Genomic DNA, 21,429 nt, shown 5'->3' on the forward strand with positions numbered 1-21,429 from the left:
AAAGGAGGAGGCCCAGGAGGATTTGGGCAGAAGAGTGACGTCATCTGATTTGGGGGTTAAATGTATTGCTCTGACTGCTGAGGTCAGGAGAGTAGGTAGAGGGTAATCGCAGTGATCATCTTTTGGCAAGTACTGTTGGAAGCATGGCCCAAATCGATTTTTTCCTTTCTCCTTTCCATAATCATGCAATTTGGTTTATTCATATAAGGTAACCACAGGTGTTTCCTAATAGTTGCTACCTGAGAAGTCCAAGGGAATCCAGGTACATCCGTGTAAGAAAAGTCTGTAAAAGTTAATGAGTTTCTGGGACTTCTCTGGCTGTCCAGTGGTTAAGACTCTGCACTTCCACTTTGCAAGGGGTCACAGGTTTCATCCCTGGTGGGAGAACTAAGATCCCACATGCCGTGGGGCCAAAAAAACAAAACAAAAAAAGTTAATGAGTTTCACAGAGTCTTAGAGACCTAAGAATTACCTACAGCATAGCACATGGAAACAGGAAAGGTTTTCGCTGTGATTCTCAGCTGCACCTAAGCGTACGTGCTTAGAAGACTGGATGGGCAGGAATATATCTCAGTCTACGAAGCGTGCTTTCCTCTCGGTGCTTGGATTACAGATGGCTTTGTCTTCTTCAGACATTTTGTTTTGGTGTCTTCGGTCAGCCCACACAGGTTTCGTCATTAGGGGTGTCTTGAGAGGCCTCGTCGGGTCTGAGCCACAGCTGGTCTTTGACCCCAGCGTCCAGCGTCCCCTAGTCCAGCTGAGAAAGGCCGGTCCCCCTCTGCCACTTCACCCCTTTGGTCCGCAGTTTCTTTGCACAGAGAGTGCACTCTGCCTTTCATCCCAGATTTGGAGAGAGTCATCAGTGTCAGCCTTTAGGTCAGACAGCAGCATGACCCATGTGTGTATATTGTGACCACATTATCTTATGTTGGTTGTAGGGAACAAAGAGGACTTTAAAGCGCCTGGTTTGAGGGTGGTGAGGGCGGCAGATGAGCTGTTGACGTGCGTCCCTCCGTTTAACAGGCACCATGCGGGCCGTGCGGAGGCACCTGTTCGCGCAGCACTCGGCCCCCGGCCGGGGCATCGTCTGGGAGTGGCTGGGTGACGACAACTCCTGGACGGCCTACGAGGCCAGCGTCTGCGACTACCTGGAGCAGCAGGTGGCCCAGGGCAACCAGCTCGTGGACTTGGCGCCCCTGGGGTACAACTACACCGTCAACTATGCCACCCACACGCAGACCAACAAGACTTCCAGCTTCTGCCGAAGCGTGCGGCGCCAGGCGGGGCCCCCGTACCCAGTGACCACCGTCATCGCCCCGCCGGGCCACACGGGGGTGGCCTGCTCTTGCCATCAGTGCCTCAGCGGTGGTACCACTGGCCCTGTGTCAGGCCGCTACCGCCACTCCATGACCAACCTCCCCGCCTACCCCGTCCCCCAGCCCCCACACAGGACCGCCATTGTTTGGGGGACCCACCAGGCCTTTGCTCCGTACAACAAGCCCTCCCTCTCGGGGGCCAGGTCTGCGCCCAGGCTGAACACCACCAACCCCTGGGCCGGGGCACCGCCCTCCCTGGGGAGCGCGCCCCTCTGCCGCTCCAGCCTCTCCCACCTGGCGTCGCAGCACCAGCCCTCAGGACCGTCTGCCACCGGCGCAGCCAGGTATCTTGCGTTCCTGACAGCTGTTGTGTCCAGCCGTGCGCCTTGTCAGGGCCTTGGGTTTCCGCCCTTATTTAGCTGGGAAGGCTCCCCCTGTGCCGTGAAGACCTGGCACCTGCCTCCTCCTGCCCCACCACTTGGTCATGTCCTTTGCATGCATCACGTGGTGCCAAGGGACCACGGCCATCCACAGCCTTGCGTCCCACCGACCTCCACGACCTCTGGCATGTGAGTGCTGGTAGTTGCCACGTGGGTTAAAAACCCAGTGATCCGTTCATCGGCTCAGGAGAATCGGGCTCTCTGAGCAGTTAGATTATTTGGCTGTGTGTGTGTGCCCACTGCTGGGTACATGAGGACATTTCACTGACGCCTGCTGTGTGCCCAGCCCTGAAATCACAAACACGGAAGGTCCAGTCCTCTCCCCGAGCCCACGGTCTCGTCCAGGGGAAGGCTGGAGCCCAGTTTTGGAGTTTAACAGTGTCGAGGAAAGAGCACAACGCTGAGCGTGTGGGGGCGGCAGCAGGTGCTGTAGGCTGGCTGCTGTGCTGGCCCCTGGGGTACAGTCGGGTCCCTAGGGCACCCCGACAAAGTGAGGAAATGGGCCCCATCTAAGCTAGGTGACGCTTCAAAGTGGGAAACCCTGGAGTGGCCAGTGGTGGATGCTTCTGGGGTGCTCAGACACCTGTCCCTGACCAGGGGCCTTGGCGTTGATCTTTATTGAGAGTCTGGGGCCTGCAGAACGTTTTGAGGATTCACAGTGGTGGCCGGGATGGGGGCAGATTTCTGAGAGAGGGTGACCTCAGCAGGCGGTGAGTGGACGTGGGGGCCTGTGGCTGCCCTGTTCCCCGGAGAGTCAGCATCTTGGTGCCACCTCGCTCACCCAGCCCAGCCCTCCTGACCACAAGGAGGGCTGAAGCTTCCCAGTGTGAGACCTCCTTGGCAGCTTCTGGGGCCTCTAGTGTTTTCTCCAGAGGACCCGTCCGGCTTCGGTAAGACAATGACAGCTTCGCTCACCAAGCACCCGTTATAGCCAGGCTCGGTTTTCTCAGATCCTCCCAACGGCCTGTGGTAGGTGGTGTCCCCAGATTCCAGGGGAGCATGTTGAGGCTGGCGGGGTTGGCAGCACAGCCAGGACGTGGCAGAACTGGGCTCAAACCCAGGCCCCTTGCGGGCCGCGTGGGGCACGTGGAGCTCTGGAAGCCATCTGAAAGTTGGAGTGAGAGGAAGACAGGACGTCCTGACGGGTGCGTGCAGAGGCTGGCGCTGCGGAGAAGAAGGCGGGCCCACTGGGTCCTGGTGTCTTCCTGTACGTCTCTTCCTTTCTGAAGCTGGGGCTCGTGGCTCTGAGGTCTTTCTGGAAATTGGAAGCACGGGTAAGGCTTGGGCCTTCCCCAGAGACATAAGCATGCTGGGCTCAGTGCCAACCCAGTCCCTCCCAGTGCCCTGCGAGGCCTCTTCCAGTACGTGGGTCAGTCTATTTTAGAGAAAAACACGTCACGTCTGCCAGCCCAGAAGGGTTATCAGTAAGGGTGAAGCCGCTTTTACGACTCGGTCAGCTTTGCCCAGCCTCCTGGGGCTTGTGTGCTGACGTGTTAACTGAGGCAGGTTTCTCAAAGGTTCTAGAGCTGGGATTCTGGGAGGAGCCAGGCGACCACTTGGGCTTTGTTGCTTTCTTCTGGCACGGGGCTCCCATTGGTCTCCCCTGAGATTTCTCTGGAGTCTCCCCTCCCCAGCCTGAGGGCCCCGTCCAGGCAGGTTCCAGAAGGGAAGGCTGCGGGGCCAGGTAGCCTCACTCTGCTGCTTGGCCGTGCGTGTTGCTGCTTGCCTTGCCACCCTGCCTTGTACACCAGGTGGGAACTGCGCCAGCCAGCTCTGGTAGGTGAAGCAGGGTCAGAGGGGCCTGCCTCCTGACGGGGGGTTCACCTTGACCTCTTGGACCATCTCTTCAGGAGCAGGGAGGGGCGTCTTTCACTGGCAGGGGTCAGTCTTCCCGCGTCTAACTCATTGTGCGGCCTTCTATAGTCAGCCATCTCGAACGGCTGTTGTAGAGCCAGAGGGGGTCTAATTAATCCCTGACCTCTTCACCCAGCTGGGCTGGGAGGATTTGAAAACACTTGGCACCTCAGTTCTCCAGCGGCTGTGGTGTAGTTTCTCCAGGCCAAGCGAGCATCAGCAGCATCAGGTGAAAGTTACCAGGTGTGAGGAGGGGAAGGTGATGGGGTGGGCAGCGCCACAGACTGGGGAAACCGGGAACCAGCAGCGTTTACTGGTAGCCCCTGGGAAGGACCTGTGAGTGAGCGAAATGAAAGTTTGTGGAGCCCCTGTGGGTTCTTTTTTTGGAACCCATGTAGTTTCAAATCCCTTCCTGCTCAATCCGGGTAAAACCTCAGCTGATGGACCCGCCTCTTGCCCCAGGAGCCTTTCTCTGAGTGAGTAATCTATCGGGAAGACACGTGCTTGTCACTGAGCCGCTGGGTTTAAGTAAATTTCCTGGTAGCTGAAGTTTATCCCTTTAAGCACCAAGACTTGTGTTTCAATGATGTTGGATGGAAGACTTTCCAAAATGTGTCATGCACACGTTGTTTAATAGTGGGTGTGCCATTGTTTAATAGAGGTGTTAGCTCTCTGCTGACTCGGGGTGGTGATTACGAGCAGCCCTCTGTTGCAGCTTCGCTGTAGCAAGGTCTCGGGGGTCTTTGCCCCTGCACTCACCTGGCCTAGGAAAATGGCTCTCATTTTCGTCCATCTACTCTGTTCTTGTCCCGCTGTTCTCCCAGCCTCTGAAAGTTGCACCCTGCTCCCTCCTGCTATCAGTCAGGCTCTTTAAACTTGTAGGATTGGGGTCCTGGACTCCAGTGGGACCTGACTCCTGACTCGCTCACTGTGAGCCCTCGGCTCACCTCTGTTCTCTCTCTACGTCTCTCTTTTCCCCTTGTAAGATTACCAAGTTGGCTAGGGCAGTTGCAGAAGTTTCCCTTTGCTCTGACAGGGCTGTGTTGGTCAGGATTTGGTGAGGGCCCCACGACTCTCCAGAACCGCCTTGTTCCACTGGGACCTGGGACACAGCGGGCATTTGGATCGTACTGCACACTGAGCCTGGCAGCCACCCAGGGGGGCTTGGGGGATTATTCTCATCTTACAGAGAGAGAAAGTAAAGCTCGGAAAGGGGACTCGACGTGCCCCTCAGTGGGTGCTGGCAGTGGGGTCCCCAGGCTCTGTCTGCATCTTAAGCGTCTTGTACTGCACATGCTCAGAGGGTCCCCTGTGGGGAACTGGAGGGAAGCTTTGCATGCCGTGCTCTCCTGCCTCCTAGCTCTGCCCCTTGTCCAGGACTGTCCAATCCTGTCCAAATAGACGATGAGAAATCTCTGTCTTGTGTTCTCACCTCCACTTGGAAGCTCCTGGAGATGGTTTCTTAGATGGGAAAGGCAGGGAGGGCCTAGTAGGAGACCTAGGAACCCAACAGGCAGGCAGGGGGCTGATAGGAAGGAATTCTCAGAAGGGCACTTCATGGGCAAATGGTGCCCACAGCAGAGAACATTCTGCCAGTCTGAGCTCTTAGCGGACAGCGCAGGGGGATCCGTGACCTCCGAGGCTCTGTCTGCCCTTCAGAGTCCCCGTCGTGGAAACCGCTGGATCCTTTCTCTGTCCCTTCGGATCACAGCAGAGAAACGTATAGGGGAGGAGCTGGGGAAAGTCACAGGGGAAGTGACACCGGGAGACCCCTAGGCAGATGGAACTTTGACGCTTCCTGGTCCCACTTCCTCCGTGAGCTGCCTGTTGGAAGCCTTACTGCCTGTCTGCTTTCTGCTCTCATTCTTGTGGTAGAACCTGAGCCTTGGCCTTCTCTCTCAGATATGGGCCTCTTGCCAGCAAGGGGAGACCCCGCTGCCCTGGCCCTGCTGGGCCCGTGGTGCCCAGCCCGCTGGGTCACCCCTTGGAGCAGCAGAGCCAGGCTTTGGCTTTCCCACTTTTCTGGCTCATTGCTCCCTGTTGAGTTGGCTTAGGAGGTGAAGGACGCCTCCAAGGACTGTATCTTCTCCAAGTCGTTCACTTCTAGAACCTGAGAATTGAAGAAACACACTCAGGAAGGGGGTGGGGTGTGGCTTCAAATTAAACAGCTTAGTGGGGCCAAAGCCTTAGCCCGGGTGTCGTGCATGCCCAGCCCTTCCCCCACTGCCTTAGCAGAGCATCCAGACCTGGTTCCATTGTCCCCTTGGGGCTGACAGTAGACATGGGCAGCAGGAAGCGTAAAGTCCAGAAGTGAAAACCAGTACCAGCCAGTGTGAGATTTTGTGGACCAGAACCGGCCAGCTCCCCGTTGCGTCCACCAGCAGCATGTGTGACCCGAGGCTGGCGGTAGGCAGGGGGCTGGAGGAGCTCCCAGAAGCATTTGCCACCAGCAGGTGGCTGCTGGGCTGTTGGCCGTTGCGAGGGTAGGACAGCAGGCTGGAGGCGTCCATCGTTTCCTGAGCACCTTTCCAGCTCCTGGCTGTGGCCTGAGCTCAGTGAACCCAGGCCCTGTCCTCGGGGAGCTCCAGTTAGGGGCTGCGGACCCTTCGTCTTGTATCATCTTGAACATGAGCAGGGCTGGAGGACACAGTCACTGGGACGAGGAGGGAGTAGCAGGCACCTCGGGCCATCTGCATCAGCCGTCTCCAGTATGGGGCTCCCCACAACCTATACTGGCATGGATTTATTACCATTTAAAAATATGATGGCTTCCCTGATGGTCTAGTGGCTAAGACCCTGAGCCCCCAGTGCAAGGGTCCCTGGTTCAGTCCCTGGTCAGGGAACTAGATCCCACATGCTGCAACTAAGACCTAGTACAGTCAGATCAATCAACAGATATTTAAAAAGTGAAAAAGTAAAAATATAATCACACACACACATATATAATGGCTTAAAGCCAAGTGAGAGAGTTGGAATTAGTCACTGTGGGAAGCAAGACCTTCATTAAAAAAAATTTTTTTTCCTTTATTTTAAATAGATTTACAGGAAAGTTACAAAAATAGTGGAGTTTCCATCTCTCTTACTTGGACTTCTTGTGTTAACATCTTTCATGATAACCGTAGTGCAGTTGCCAGAACCAAAGACTCACCATTGGTGTGGGACTATTAGCTAAGGACTTTTCTGATTTTCATCAGTTTTTTCTGTGTTGTTCTCTTCTCGATCCATGAACCCACTCTGTATCCAGTTGTCATTCCTCCTCTCCTCCTCCTCTGGATAAAACCGCTCCTCAGTCTTTCTTTATCTTTCATAACCTTGACACTTTGGAAGAGTTACTTTTGTCAAATGGTCTTAATTTGGTTTCATCAAATGTTTTCTCATGATTGGACTGAGGCTATGCTGTTTTGGCAGAAACCACAAAAAGGGTGTTAATTTCCTTCTCAGAACATCTTTTCTTGGAGTTCCTGATGATGTCTGGCCCATTACTGGTGGTGCTGGGCTTGACCACTAGGAGTGGTTTCTATTGGACTTCCACTCTCTGGCTACCACAGAGCCCTCATTTCGGTGAAGCTGGTGAGCTCATAGTTCTTTTAGGATTTGTCTTCAGAGTCTTGGGATTGTCCAGGAGAGCATTTTGTGACAGCCAACACTTCGTTATCCATACCATGTAAAAAGATGAGTCTTGTCCCCAGCCGTGTTCTTCCCTGCCCAGTGTTCCCTCCCCTCCCCAGTGCCCCACCTGGAGTCTGACTTTTATTGGTTGATTTTCACGGAGGAAGTGCTTTCGAGAGTCGTGACCATCAGACCTCTTCGCCCATCCTTTGAGATATTCTTCGTGGGGATCTTTCCTCTTAAAAAGAAAAACCAGAAGCCCTCAGTGCAGAGGCTGCTGCGGGGAAGTGAAACCGCAAAGGGGCCTCGGCAGCACCAGGGTCTTCCTCACTTTCTGCCAAGTCAGCTCCTCACATTGAGCTCTGTCCCCTTCTTCTCCCCAAGTGCCTCCCTGCCCAGCGGTCCAGTGAGCAGCCCCCGGAGTGTCCCCGCCACGGTGCCCGTGAAGATGCCGAAGCCCAGCCGGGTCCAGCAAGCCCTCGCAGGTAGGCAGGTGGTCTCCGGTCCAGTCATGTCCGCCGGGGTGGGACTTGCGGGTGGGGAATGTGTGGGGCGGGGGAGGAGATTGTGGGGAGGGGGTCTTCTGACCCTCTGTGTTCTTGTGGAAACCCACAGGGGCTCCTTGGGGGGGCAGCGCCTTTTTTCATTGATGGTGACCTGTCCCCCCGTGAGTGAGCCTGGGTGCCCCCTCATTTGTCTCAATGTGGAGGGGATCGTACCTGATGATGTGGGTGCACAGTTCCGACTTTCTCCATCTTTTACGTTTTCACGTCACCTTGAATTATGGTTCAGGAGTCGCTTTTCTGTTCCGACATGCTTTAGGCATTTCCCTACAGGGGCCCTTTGGGGAGTTCCTCCACCTTTTTTGGCTGGAGTTCACGTTTTGAGCAAGTGGCTTTTGTGTCTCACTAGGTCGTTTGTTAACCCTGCCCCTTTGAACGGTTTTCAGAATTCCTTCTGTGGGTGTTGGGAAGCCACTGAGAGTTGTTTTTTAACTTAGGGGGAATGTAGACTGTGGCATGAAGGTACACCGAGGCGTCTGGTGAACCGCCGTCATTTAGAGGCGGAGGCAGGGGAGGAAGCTGGCCAGTCCGTGTGCTGGGTGAGTCACTGTGATAGCACAGGGCGGGCTGGAGAGGCCCAGGCTGGAGGCAGAGAGGCCGTGTGGACCCAGGCTTCGTGCCCCAGGCCGGCTGACCACTGACTAGGGCCTTTGCAGTGGATGGAGGTAAGGGCTTCTGACTCAGTGATTGGACTGGTTGTGAGATGGAAGGAATAGAATGAGGCCTGGTGTGTGCTGCCGACAGCGAAGTCCTCGTGACTAAGGACGAGACTCATTTCATCCCAATAGCAGCTCTGTGCGGGAGGAACTTTGATTCTCATTTTACATTTGAGGAAACTGATGCTCTAAGAATTCCAGAAACCTCCCAAGGCCAGGCAGCCAGTCCTGGACAGAGTGGGATTCAGCCCCAGGCCTTGTTGGCCTCAGAATCTGGGCTCTTCACTATGACACTGTGCTGCTCCCGAGTCTGGTGGGTCCATGTCTGTGGCCGGTGGAGCTGTCCTGGAGGCGGGGGAGTTTGGATGGGCAGCTCAGAAGAGCAGTGTGGGGTGGAGTAGGGGGGCGTCTGCCCGCCCAGGAGTGTGTGAACTTACAGAGACTGGGTGGACCGCCAGGAAGAAGAGCACTTGAAGGACATGGAAGGACCAGTCAGAGATGTAGTGGAGACAAGAGAGTGGGGCCAGGAAGGGCCCAGGAGGGGACATGCTAACCAGCAAGCCCTCCGGAACACACTCACCTGCTCAGCCATCAGCCCTCTGCTGCGGCAGAGAGAACAGTGAGCAAAGATGACTAGATAGTTCCTGCCCAGTTTAGGTCTTCTCGTGGCATCACATGGCCCAGGTACTTCGGATTGTGTGTGTGTGTGTGTGTATGTGCGCGCGCGTGTACATGTACTGCTGGGGTGTGTGTGTGGGTGTGCGTGTGTGTGCGCGCGTGTGGGTACATGTACTGCTGGGGTGTGTGTGTGCGCGCGCACGTGTGTACATGTACTGCTGGGGTGTGCGTGTGTGCGCGTGCGTGTATGCGTACACATACTGCTGGGGTGTGCGTGTGTGCGCGCATGCACGTGCATACATGTACTGCTGGGGTGTGTGTGTGTGTGCGCGCGCACGTGTGTACATGTACTGCTGGTGTGTGTGTGTGTGTGTGCGCGCGTGTGTACATGTACTGCTGGTGTGTGTGTGTGCGCGCGCACGTGTGTACATGTACTGCTGGGGTGTGTGTGTGTGTGCATGCACGTGTGTACATGTACTTCTGGGGGGGTGTGTGTGTGCGCACGCGCGTGCGTACATGTACTGCTGGTGTGTGTGTGTGTGTGCGTGCGTGCACGTGCGTAATTGTACTGCTGGGGTATGTGCGTCTGTGTGCGTGCACATGCATACGTGTACTACTGGGGTGTGTGTGTGTGCGCGCACGCGTGCATACATGTACTGCTGGGGTGTGTGCGTGTGTGCATGCACGTGCGTACATGTACTGGGGTGTGTGTGTGTGCGCGCGTGTGCATACATGTACTGCTGAGGTATGTGTGTGCGCGCGCGTGCATGTGTACATGTACTGCTGGAGAGAGGTTGCGGGAGCAAGCCCAGCCTGCAGGTGCCTGGCTCCATTCAGCCTGCAGTCGCTGAGGGCCTAATACCAGCATGGTCCCCTCTACCCGCAGCTCAGCAGTGGTCTGGGTGCTGAGGCACTCTCGGGGCCGGGACCCTCTCCTGGCCTTGTTCTCTGTGTCCCCTGCCACCTTTGCTCTCAGAGTGATCCTGGGGCGTTTTAACCTCCCATGTGCTTGTCAGGGAGACAGACCCTGAAGCTCAGTAGTGGGTCCTGGCGAGGAAAGAGTAGACAAGTCAGTGGCTGAACACCACCTCCCCTGAACGCAGGGCTCTGGCTTGTACTGTTGCTGGGGCAGCTGTGTGGGGCGCCAGGGAACCAGGGACCCTGGGCCCACCCCCAGGTAGCAGGGGCTGGAGAGACGTCTCAGCTGGGCGGTGGTTGTGGATTTGGTCATGGATCTGGGAGTACTCGTGCCTCACTGAGGTGAGCACCTGGGCCCAGGGGTTCTCAGGCAGGCTCCTGGCCAGCAGCTGCGCTGCCGAAGGGCTGCGTGCACCCTGCGCTGGAGGAGGGGCCGCCTCTCCGTCAGCCAGGCGCCTCGGGGGATGGCTTTACTGCCTGCCGCCTGGCCAGGGCCCCTCCCTAAGGGGTGTGGGGAGGAGTGGGTCCCCCAGGCCGGGGCCAGGCTCCAAACCAGCAAGGGAGGAGGAGTGTCTGCATTTTACGCTGCCAGGACCTGCCCAAGGCCGGTCAGCCCCAGGGGAGGGGTAACAGCCTCAAAGCCAGGTTAGTAAGGCCAGGGCAGGAGGAGGGTAGGCTGGCATCTGAGCCCAGTCACTAGACGAAAGGCCAACGCTGGGCTTCAGAAAGGGGGAGTTCGCACGTGTGACCAGGTGTGGGACCTGCCAGGGGCTCTGGCAGACCAAGATGAGAGTGGGAAAGGCTGTGCTTGTCCGCCCTGTTACAGTTGTTTGGGGATGTTGGGAGTTTGTGGGGGGGCACATCCCTGAGCCCTTGCTCTTGGGGAAGTTGTGATGGCCCCTCGTGTCCCTCCCCCATCCTCTCCACTGGATGCCGCTTTTGTGACGTGTTGGCTGCAGGATGACCTTCACACTTTTTCACGAGAAGGCAGACCGGCAGAGCCAGGGGCTGCTTCTCCGCAGGCATGTAAACTGAGACTTACTGTCTGTGGCTGGAATGAGGAGGAGCGGGTCCTTCGTTAGAAGCAGCAGCAGCGCTGTCCATGCCAGCCTCTTGCGGGGCTGATGGCGTGGCCTCAGGGATGTCCACTCCCCAGCAGGCAGAGACTGGGTCTCCCCTGTGACCAGGCCCTGCCCTGTGTGGTCGGATCAAGTGAAGACAGTCACAAAGACAGAAGCCCATGTTACATCTGGTGCTGAGAATGGAGTGGAGTGAAGGAGATGAGCTGGAGGGGAACGTGGCCGTTCTAGATGGGTGGTCAAGGAGGGGCAGCTGGGAGATGGGTCTGGTTGATGGGCAGGGTCCGGTGGCTTCTGGGAGAATAAATCACAGTCAGCACACACAACTCCTGGGTTCCCATCAGGAACTGTTCTCTTTCCATCTGTCTGCACCCCCTGCCTGCTTGTCATCCAGTCCACCCAATGTTTAGTTCCCAGGGGAGCCACATTGGAGCCCAGGAACAGCCTTGGGATGCTGTGGCATCGCACTGCCTGCTGGACGAGTGCCCAGCGTCCAGCCTCGGTGTTCTGATGGGCACTCTGGCACAGTGCACCCAGCGCTGCCTGGGCCACCAGACTCTGCTGCTGTCCTGTGCTGGGCACGTGGGCTGTGCTGAGAACCTCTGTTCTCCAGTGGGGGCCACGGTGGGGCCTGATGGAGCCCAGGGCCAGCTCCCCCCTGGCTGCTGTGGATCACCTCTGGAGAGGGCAGCAGGTCCGCCTGTCCTGTCCACGGTGCCCAGACTGCAGGCCAGATTCTGAACACCTGTTAACTCCCTAAGGGGGTGGCAGAGAGGAAGCCCAGAGCCCCTCTTCACGGCAGGAGGTGCTTAAGGGATGGGGAGGGGAGGGTGGAGGCCGGTGTGGACCACAGAGTAGCTGAGAGCATGGCAGGAGCGGTGCCTCCAGCAGGAGGATGTGCTCGGTTCCAGGTCCTTAGGGAGCATGGGTCAGGGTCAGCTAGGGCACGGGCGGAGCACCAGACTGAGGAGTGGGGCATCCGCTCTGCAGGCATCAGGGAAGGAGTGACAAGATTGGACAGTCCATTCGGGGTGGCCGCCTGCTGCCGCCCCTCCCGCTGTGGGCTGCCCCGTGTTCCCACCACGGCCAGAGGAGCTGTCTGAGCCTCGGCTGAGGGACCAGAGAAGGGAGCTCCGGGCTGGGACCTTAGCTGCTCCCGAGGAGTGGTCCTGGGGGCCACAGGGACACCTCGGTGAGGAGGCAGACCCTGGGGCAGGATTCCTGCCTGTTTCCCCCAGTAATGGCTCTGAAGGCACCTAGACAGGCCGGGTGGTGCACGGAGAACAGGCAGCACCCCACGGGGGGCCAGGCGACTGGGGGCCGCGGGGGCTCGGCTGCGGGGGCACAGAGGGAGACCCGCAAGCTCCGGACCATCCGCCTTTCCATGGCTTGGCTGCACCCTCCTGTGTTGCCCTCTGCTCTCCTTCCTCACGCTGGCATGGAGAGGCGGCCCCCCCAGATCCGCTCTGGACGCGTCTTGGGGTGGTGTTCTGCCCTCTGCCCTCCTGAAGCCACGGCCTCCCCATCTGCATGCTCCGGGCACAGGCTGATGGGGTGCTTGTTCAGACCCTCCTGGAACTTGGGGCCAGGGCTCTCACAAACTGGCATTTCACTGATTGTCGAGCTCAGCCCTGCCGGTCTGGGTGGGCCCTGGCAGCCTCGAGCAGCTAGATTCCCCGGGGAGATGGGCGAGTCCTGATGGCCATCGACAGTGCCACCTGGGTGCAGCTGGGGTTTGTGGCGGTCACGAGCCGGACAGCTCCTTCTAACGTTTCTCCCCTCTCTGCATGTCTGATCTTGCACCCCGTGTAGGCATGACGAGTATTCTGATGTCAGCCATTGGACTCCCTGTGTGTCTTAGCCGCGCACCCCAGCCCGCCAGCCCTCCCGCCTCCTGTCTGGCCTCTAAAAGTCACAGCTCAGTTAAGAGATTGAGGAAAATGTCCATGAAAGGTAGTTCCTGCTCACAAATACTCTCTGGCCTCTGCTCAGCCTCCTCCGAGCCTCGCTGCCTCTGACTCTCCCGCACCGGCCTCTCTCCTCTGACCACCTCGGCCCTTCGCCCTCCCCTCGCCTGCGGGGGTGGTGATGGGCTCGGTGGCCCATCCTGCCCTTGGCAGCAAGCCTGGCCCCTGGGAATCCACTCCCCTGTGAGACCCAGAGTTCAGTGCTGCAGTGGAAGCGTGAGGGGCCTGTGCTTGAAGACTCAGTGACTGTAAACACAAGTTCGAGGCAAGACGAGGCTTAGGAGGGGGGACAGCTCTGTCCCTTCCACTGGGGCCACCGTGTGTCTCAGGAGGGGCCAGCCCACGTGGGGCTGCTTCAGAGGGGCCCCCAACGACCATGCCATTCCCGTCACATGGCTAGGGGAGAAGGGGTTTCAGAACTGTTAGAAGGTGCTGTGTGAGTCTGAAGAGAATTCAAGAGGAGGGGCTGCTGCATAGTAAGTTCTACGCCTGTCATTTCTAAAACCGTGGCTCTGCTGCCCTCACTGGGCCAGAGAAGTGACTGCTTCGGGGACCTTCAGGATGGCGTGAGCAGGGCTCTGGCCCTGCCAGTCTGGGTTTGCAGCGCTCGCTCACCAGCTTTGTGATCTCATGCCAGCTTCCGCATTCACGAGCAGTGGGCCTCCTACCCAGCAGACCGGTGTGGGAAGAAGAGGAAGTACACACACAGGGGCAGTGCCTGGCACATGGTGATCGAGTTCGCTGCCTCTCTGACCGTCGGGAGGAGGGGAGGAGGGAAGCCAGGGACGGGCGGCCCTGAGAGCCCAGCTGCCATCACCACCCCTAGCCTTGCTCCCTCTTACTCTGCCTCAGGGCTGGATCTGTGGGCAGGGCCGCTTCCTGCGACACTCGGGGTTTGCTCTGAAAACACGGCGTTCAGCAGACCCTCTGGCCTTCCTGGGCTCAGATGTCCTTTCGTGGGGTAGGCGGTCACCTGGCTGGCCCTCTTTTGAGAAAAGTGGATCATGGAGAGTTACTGTCAGTTTCCAAAGGCTGCCTGGACGCGGGGAGGCGGGAGAGGAAGGGGTGCTCAGACAGGCCTTGCCGGAGGGGTTCTGGGGTTCAGCTGGAGACTGGCCTGTCACCAAAGTGGCCTTCTAGACCAGCCTTTTCTAGAAGGTCTCTCCCCTGAGTAGAGTCCCAGGTACTAGGCTGGCCACCTGGTGCTGGTGGGGATCGTGCTTTGGTCTGGCTTTCTCTCCAGTGAGCAGAGTCAGGGTCCTTGAGGTCTGTGTCTGGGGATGTGTATGCGTGTCGATGGGGGTGCCTGGTCTGCATTGGCTTCTAGCTGCCTCTCAGGTCATAGCAGCTAATGTCTTTTCAGTGCTCACCTCTTGGGCTGGCGTCAGATCCACTTTTTAGATGAGTGACCTGAGACTCAGAGGTGACCTGATCTGGTCCCAGCCTAAGAGCCAGACTCCATCCTGGCCTCACCCAGCCCCGACCCCTCCACTCCCTCCTGCTTGTCACCGGGCCTCCTCTGGTCTAGAGGGGGCTCCCGCTGTTGAGCCCTCAGACTTGTAAGGCTCTGTAGCCACAGGCTGATGGCTGGGAGCTTGGGCTTACGCCAGAGCCCCTCTGGTCTCAGAGGCTGGGACCAGGAGCTCCCCCGGACTTGAGGCAGGCAGGCCTCCCCGCGTCGCCCTCCCAGACTGGGCCGGTCTCCCCATCCCTCCCTCTGCTCCTGTTTTGCTGCCACTCTGTGACTCTGCTGATTGACTCTCTGGCTGCAGCGGGAGGTGGGGAGGGGGTGCTTGTCCTTGGGGTGGGGCTTGTTCGGTGCAGGGCCTCCCCTCCCAGCTTCACGCTCAGGTGCACACGGAGGCGTGGGAGGTTTCGAGAGGAAGAGGCGGGGCGATAGAGCTGTGGGCAGCTGAGGAATCGAGGAGGCGGGTCACTGGCACCCCAGTCCAGGGACAAGCCCAAGAGCGCCGTGGTTGGCTGTGGCTGTGTGGCCGTCTCTGCGGTTGTGTGCACACGGATGTCCCCGCAGGGCGGGCGTGCACTGTACACACAACTCAGAACACTTACTTCTCTTACCCAGACTCTCTTCTGAGAGTAATGAAAGTTGAGTAAAATCACCTGGCCAGAACACACTCCAGGGCATTTGTTTAGAAGCTGCTCTTTAGCCCTCCTGCATGTCCTCTGAAGCCTGGGTCTGGGCTCCTGAGTGAAGGTGCGCGGGGCCATGGCTGAGGCCCCGCCTGTGGCTCCTGAAGGCCGTGGCCAGCTGCCATCTCTGCTTCTCTTCCTCCAGTGCTCCTGGGGCCACCCCCCACCCCCCACCCCGGCCCCCGGTGGAGCTCTGGACTGTTCTGCGCCTGGCCTGTTCTCTCCTCTCCTGCACACTAACCTTCCCATCTGAGCCATCCTAACCTCCCTCCCGGCAGCTTGGACTGCTCCCTGTCCTCCTCTCTCATCCCAGCATCTCCAGTTTGTTCTCCTCAGGATACCGTTTATGTTCTTCTCTCCTAGGAGGGTCCCCAAAGCCAGAGCCAGAGCAGGTGATCAGAAACTACACCGAAGAGCTGAAGACGGCCCCGGAGGAGGTGTGTGTTGTGGGGGCCGTGCTGCTTTTGCTTTTGTTTGGTAACGGGGTGGCTCAGACGAGGCCCCCAGCCTGTCCTCTGCCGGAAGGTGCCTCGTCCAGAGACCAGTCCTGCCCTGCTGGCTTCGGGCAGGGCCAGCTGGGGTTCCTGCTTTTAACCCCATCACGGCTTCACCTGACCCGTCTCTGCTGAGTCTCATTTTGGGGCTGTGATGCCACTGTTCTCCAGTTTGAATGGAGAGCCCTGGAGAATCCTGAGGGGTGGGTTCAAGGTCACGTGTGCCGGTTCAGAGCTGGGGACTCTCTGGCCGCCTTCTCCTGCAAGTCGAGAACATAGGAAGCATCTGGTTGGTAAAGGTTTGGACAGAAACTTGGAAGTCCTTCTCACCTTGGGCTTCCCCTCCTGCCCACCCCCTTCACAGGAGTCTGTCCATCTCTCTGCCCTTGTGCTCACCTGACACAGCTGGGCTGTTTGGCCCCCGGCAGCCTCCCCGCCAGCTGCTGCTGATCACACAGCCAATGTGTGGCCGTGATGGTTTAGTACCCACTGCTCATGCCACCTGCCTGTTGCCATGTTGCTGTGCTTACAGAAGCAAAGAGATGGCCCCAGCCTTTTCTTGAACCAGGGAGGGCTTCCTGGAGGCGGAGGCATCTTATACTGGGCAGAATGCCCACAGGAGTCTAAGCAGGAGGAATGCTTCTGCTTACCCTGATGTGTAAGACAAAGCCCCACCCCCAGTCATGGCCTTCAGGGCCTCCCGGGACCTGGTCCCCTCCCCTTTGTTCCCCTGCACCCAGGTCACCCCTGCCCTGCAGGTGCACTGGCCCCCAACAGCAGTGCTGGCTCCTGCTTCAGTACGCTCTCTTCCTCTCCTGCCTGCCTGTTGCTGTGCTTGTGCTTCTGACAGGTTCCCTTTCCCTTGGAAAGCCCAGTGCTGTGGGCCCCTCCTGTCCTTTCCTCTCTGCCTGGCTCTTCTGCCGCCTTCTCAGCCTGGGCTCCAGGCGTTACAGCAGCCCCCAGGCTCAGTGCCACCTGCCATCCCCTCTGCCACGGTGACAGTGACTGCTCAGGCTGCAGACACCAGTGACCCCTTGGTGCTCCCAGCCTCCAGAATGGAGAGCTGTGGGGTTGACTTAGATTGGGGTCCAGCATTTCCGCAGATGACGGCTGGTCCTCAGGACTTGCCCTTGTGGCGCAGGGGCAGTGGGTGAGCCTGCCCCGTGTGGGGTCTCCCTCCAGGACTGCATCATCTGTATGGAGAAGCTGTCCGTGGCGTCTGGGTACAGCGACGTGACCGACAGCAAGACCTTTGGGCCCATGGCCGTGGGCTGCTTGGCCAAGTGCAGCCACACCTTCCACCTGCTCTGCCTGCTGGCCATGTACTGCAACGGGAACAAGGTACCCATGGCCCCCGGCCGGGGTGGGGGGATCAGGGTCACCTGCCCGTCCTGGCTGTGCCGCACCTGAGCAGGCGACTGGGGCTTGCCCAGAGACCGCCTTGAGACGTCCGCAGTCCTGGCCTTGCAGCGGCGGGCGCTGGGGGCAGGCGACGCCAGGCTGCCCTGCCGTTGGTGTGATTTAGCCAGAGTGGACAGAGGTCGGGGAGCAGAGAGAGCCAAGGCCTGTGGGGCTTCGTGCCTGGGCTGTCCTCTGTGCAGCATCCTTCTGCCACGCGTACCGGCCAGGGCTCCAGCCTCGCAGTCCTTCCGTCACAGGGTTTTCTGTTCCATTTTAAACATGACTCAGCTGTGTAGCAGAGAAGGCGATGGCATCCCACTCCAGTACTCTTGCCTGGAAAATCCCATGGACGGAGGAGCCTGGTAGGCTGCAGTCCATGGGGTCGCGAAGAGTCGGACACGACTGAGCGACTTCACCTTCACTTTTCACTTTCATGCATTGGAGAAGGAAATGGCAACCCACTCCAGTATTCTTGCCTGGAGAATCCCAGGGGTGGGGGAGCCTGGTGGGCTGCAGTCCATGGGGTCGCGAAGAGTCGGACACGACTGAGCGACTTCACCTTCACTTTTCTCTTTCATGCACTGGAGAAGGCAATGGCAACCCACTCCAGTGTTCTTGCCTGGAGAATCCCAGGAATGGGGGAGCCTGGTGGGCTGCCGCCTCTGGGGTCCCACAGAGTCGGACACGACTGAAGCGACTTAGCAGCAGCAGCAACTGTGTAGACTTTGGTTTATAAACCTAATTTCTCTAATTGATGCAAGTCTCTTGGTACTTTGACTCTTTAATGAAAATTGCATAATGAGTTTCTGGGGAAAACTTACCTTTCCAAGAACATTGCCAAAATTGAATTTCTTTGCAAGGAGTCTGCCAGGGAGCTGGGCGACTGGCCTAGGACCCGCTGGGTGACCAGGGAACCAAACCCATGTCCCTGCAGGTCTCTTTCCCATCTAGTCAGCGGGGTGGCTGGCCTGGGTGCCCTCTCAGGGCCACCAGCTCAGTCCACAACCTTCTGCCCTGTCCCAGGATGGAAGCTTGCAATGTCCCTCCTGCAAAACGATCTACGGGGAGAAGACTGGGACCCAGCCCCGGGGGAAGATGGAGGTGTTCACGTTTCAGATGTCCCTCCCTGGCCACGAGGACTGTGGGACGATCCTCATAGTCTACAACATTCCCCACGGCATTCAGGTGAGGGGCACGGCACAAGAGGAGCCTCCTTGGATCTTTCTGGAATCGGCCCCTCTCTGGGGCTCTTCCTGTCCCACTCTGTCCCCCGGGGTCACTGAGGGGGCCCGGCTGCCCAGTCAGACTCCCAGCAATCAGGTGGCACTCGTGCTGGGGGCTCCATCCAGCCCTTAGGGTTGTGGAAGCAAAGAGATGGCCCCTGCCTTTTCTTGAACCAGGGAGGGCTTCCTGGAGGCGGAGGCATCTTAGCTGGACTTGTACTGGGCAGAAGGCCCACAGGAATCTAACCAGGAAAAACAAGAGCTTCTGTTGGGCTAGCTGGCTGGCTGGGGAGCCCACAAGCAGGAACCTTCCCAAGGGGCAGAGTGCAGAGCAGAGAGGTGCCTGCAGTGAGGCCTGACCACTCCTGAGGGACCAGCTCAGTGGGCTGATCCAGACCTGCGTGGGGTGTGGGGGAGCAGGAACCTCAGCTGCAGGTCCCAGTGGAGACCCAGCAAGAGTCTGGGCTCCTCAGGTTTCTGCCTTGGACCGGGGGATCTCAGCATCCCCCCAGAGCCTCGTTGGCTAGGGAAGATACAGGAGGACAGGATGTCCCTTGCTTTTTCCAATTATGTGCTTTCCCCTGGTTGTCCTCCAAAGTGACATTGTGCTCAAAGTGAAACTGGAAAAATTAGAAACATTCTAGACAGCAGTAGAGCCACAAAGCAGGAGGGGGATTTGGAGTTGTACATGGTGTGTCTCCCGAAGAAGGCAATGGCACCCCACTCCAGTACTCTTGCCTGGGAAACCCCATGGATGGAGGAGCCTGGTAGGCTGAAGTCCATGGGGTCGCGAAGAGTTGGACACGACTGAGCGACTTCACTTTCACTTTTCACTTTCATGCATTGGAGAAGGAAATGGTGACCCACTCTAGTGTTCTTGCCTGGAGAGTCCCAGGGACAGGGGAGCCTGGTGGGCTGCCGTCTATGGGGTCGCACAGAGTCGGACACGACTGAAGCGACTTAGCAGCAGCAGCAGCAGCAGCAGCATGGTGTGTCTCCATGGGCTGAGGGCAGAGCAAGGGCTGAGCGTGGTTCCAGCCCTCGCCCTCTGGGTAGCCTGCTGCCATGGTCTTGGGGCCCTGCTCCATCCGGAGAGAGCAGTGGAGGTGCTGTGCGCCCCAGGGATGGTGAAGCAGGCCCTGCCATCCAGTCCAGAGAGCCCTGTGCCCAGAGGGTTGCCAGTGAAGTAGGAGCTTCCGGTCTGGCCTCTGACAGGTCTGGTTTCCTCAGGGACGTGGAGGCCGTAGGGTGTGTGGTGCCCAGCAGAGCAGCATGGGTTCAGGGAGGGCAGGTGTGGGCAGGCCATGTGCACGGTGGGTCGTTAGAGCGAGACAGGAGACAGCGGTTGATTTGGTCACTTGCGTGCAGGAGGAGCCCCGCCTGGAAGGTGTCGGGGTGCGGCTGGGGAGAGGGGGCCCTGTCCCAGCAGCTCTGCAGCCCGCGAGCCCCTCAGCTCCCACTCTCACCATCTGTGTTCCTCCTGCAGGGCCCTGAACACCCCAACCCTGGAAAGCCCTTCACTGCCAGAGGGTTTCCCCGCCAGTGCTACCTTCCCGACAACGCCCAGGGCCGCAAGGTAAAGGCCCGGCTGCCACCCCTGGGAGCAGCCTCCGTGCCCCTGCCCCGCAGCTGGCAAGTCCGGCCTGGCTGCCCCTGAGCAGCGGGTGGCTATTGGGTTGGGAAAGCTAGCTCGGTGGCCGCACCGGCTCTGCCTCTGCCCATCTTACTGCAACAGGAGGAGGGGATGAAGCCTGCGGGCTGGCTGGGGTGTGGGCTGCCCCTTCCTGGGGACCTGCTGCAGGTTAGGCGTCCAGGTATGGGGCATCCAGGCAGAGACGACCTGACCACAGGTGCTCTGGGGGGAGGACAGGGGTCTTCCTGCGGCCTAGTGTGATGGGATGGGGCGGAACCGGGGCCTCTTCACCCTGGGTGATGGGGGTGGCCTGTGGAGCCGCCTCTGCACTGAGTCCTGATTTGGGGCTTCCCAGCTCAGAGGAGGGGCTTCCCAGGTGGCTCAGCGGTAGAGAACCTCCCTGCTAAGGCAGGAGACGTGAGTTCGATCCCTGGGTCAGGAAGATCTCCTGGAAAAGGAAGTGGCGTCCCACTCCAGTATTCTTGCCTAGATCTCATGGACAGAGGAACCTGGGGGCTACAATCTATGAGTTCGCAAAGAGTTGGACACAACTAAACAGCTATGAGAAGGCTGGGGAAGAGCATTCCAGGCAGACAGAACAGCCAGGGTGGTGGCTTTGGGTGGGGACAGCCCCAAGGGCGCGGAGAGGCTGAGGGAGTTGAGGGGGTTGTCAGGAGTGTCTGCCCTCCAGGCCAGCCCCTGCAGCCAGGGTTTGTTCTGAGCACTCCTTCATAGCCTTCTCCTGCTCCTTCCCCACTGCTCCTTCCCCCCTACCCCCCACCCCCCCTACACATCATCCCTTTCCCCTCCTCCATCCCCTCCCCTCCCCGCCCCATCCCCTCCCCTCGGGCAGGTCCTGGAGCTGCTGAAGGTGGCCTGGAAGAGGCGCCTTATCTTCACAGTAGGGACATCCAGCACCACCGGGGAGACCGACACAGTGGTGTGGAACGAGATCCACCACAAGACTGAGATGGACCGCAACGTGACAGGCCACGGCTACCCCGACCCCAACTACCTTCAGAATGTGCTGGCTGAGCTGGCCGCCCAGGGGGTGACCGAGGACTGCCTGGAGCAGCAGTGACCTGCAGCCTGGCTGGCCCCATTCGTCCACCACAACGGCGGGCTCCATGTGGAGTGCAGGCTCCCCATGCCCACCCGTCCCCTTCCCTGTGCCTGCCAGGCCTGGTTATCTGTGGAAACCGGGCGAGCGGCTGGGAGTCGTACGTGTGGAGGCTTCGGATGCTGCTACCTCAGTGTGTGGGCCCCTCCGTCCTCCGTAGGCTGCGTGGGGCCCCCAGTGTCCGGGGTGAGGAGAGGCTGCCTGCCGTGTGCGCCGCCGGGGCAGGCCTGAGTCTGGGTCAGCTTTTCATACCTCAGATGTTCTGTTTGCAATAAATGCCCTAAAGCCAAAGACTGTGGGCCCTGTGGGTTTGCCATTGGAGAGACTGCGTGTGTACACGGGTGTGTATGTGTGAAGGCCAGCCCACACACGTCTTGCTGCATCAGA

At 58.8% G+C, this 21,429-nt stretch overlaps 1 protein-coding gene across 5 annotated transcripts in view; it reads left to right on the forward strand.

Moving 5' to 3' along the window:
• DTX2 (deltex E3 ubiquitin ligase 2) overlaps window positions 1-21,333 on the forward strand; it is a 36,509-nt gene extending 15,176 nt beyond the window's left edge. For 4 of the 5 annotated variants that reach the window (XM_061401976.1, XM_061401978.1, XM_061401975.1 and 1 more), the window contains 8 exons: window positions 1,024-1,660; window positions 7,604-7,704; window positions 12,866-13,006; window positions 15,535-15,608; window positions 16,848-17,006; window positions 18,090-18,251; window positions 19,776-19,865; window positions 20,776-21,333. In XM_061401976.1, the coding sequence (XP_061257960.1) occupies window positions 1,024-1,660; window positions 7,604-7,704; window positions 12,866-13,006; window positions 15,535-15,608; window positions 16,848-17,006; window positions 18,090-18,251; window positions 19,776-19,865; window positions 20,776-21,003 (1,592 nt within the window). In that variant the 3' untranslated portion in view covers window positions 21,004-21,333. The remainder of the gene's footprint in view (window positions 1-1,023; window positions 1,661-7,603; window positions 7,705-12,865; window positions 13,007-15,534; window positions 15,609-16,847; window positions 17,007-18,089; window positions 18,252-19,775; window positions 19,866-20,775) is intronic. The other variant, XM_061401980.1, reaches the window with a different exon arrangement.
• Window positions 21,334-21,429: the final 96 nt, after the last annotated feature.

The sequence above is a fragment of the Bos javanicus genome, chromosome 25 (genome assembly GCF_032452875.1).
Source record: "Bos javanicus breed banteng chromosome 25, ARS-OSU_banteng_1.0, whole genome shotgun sequence".
Classification (NCBI taxonomy): Eukaryota; Metazoa; Chordata; class Mammalia; order Artiodactyla; family Bovidae; genus Bos; species Bos javanicus.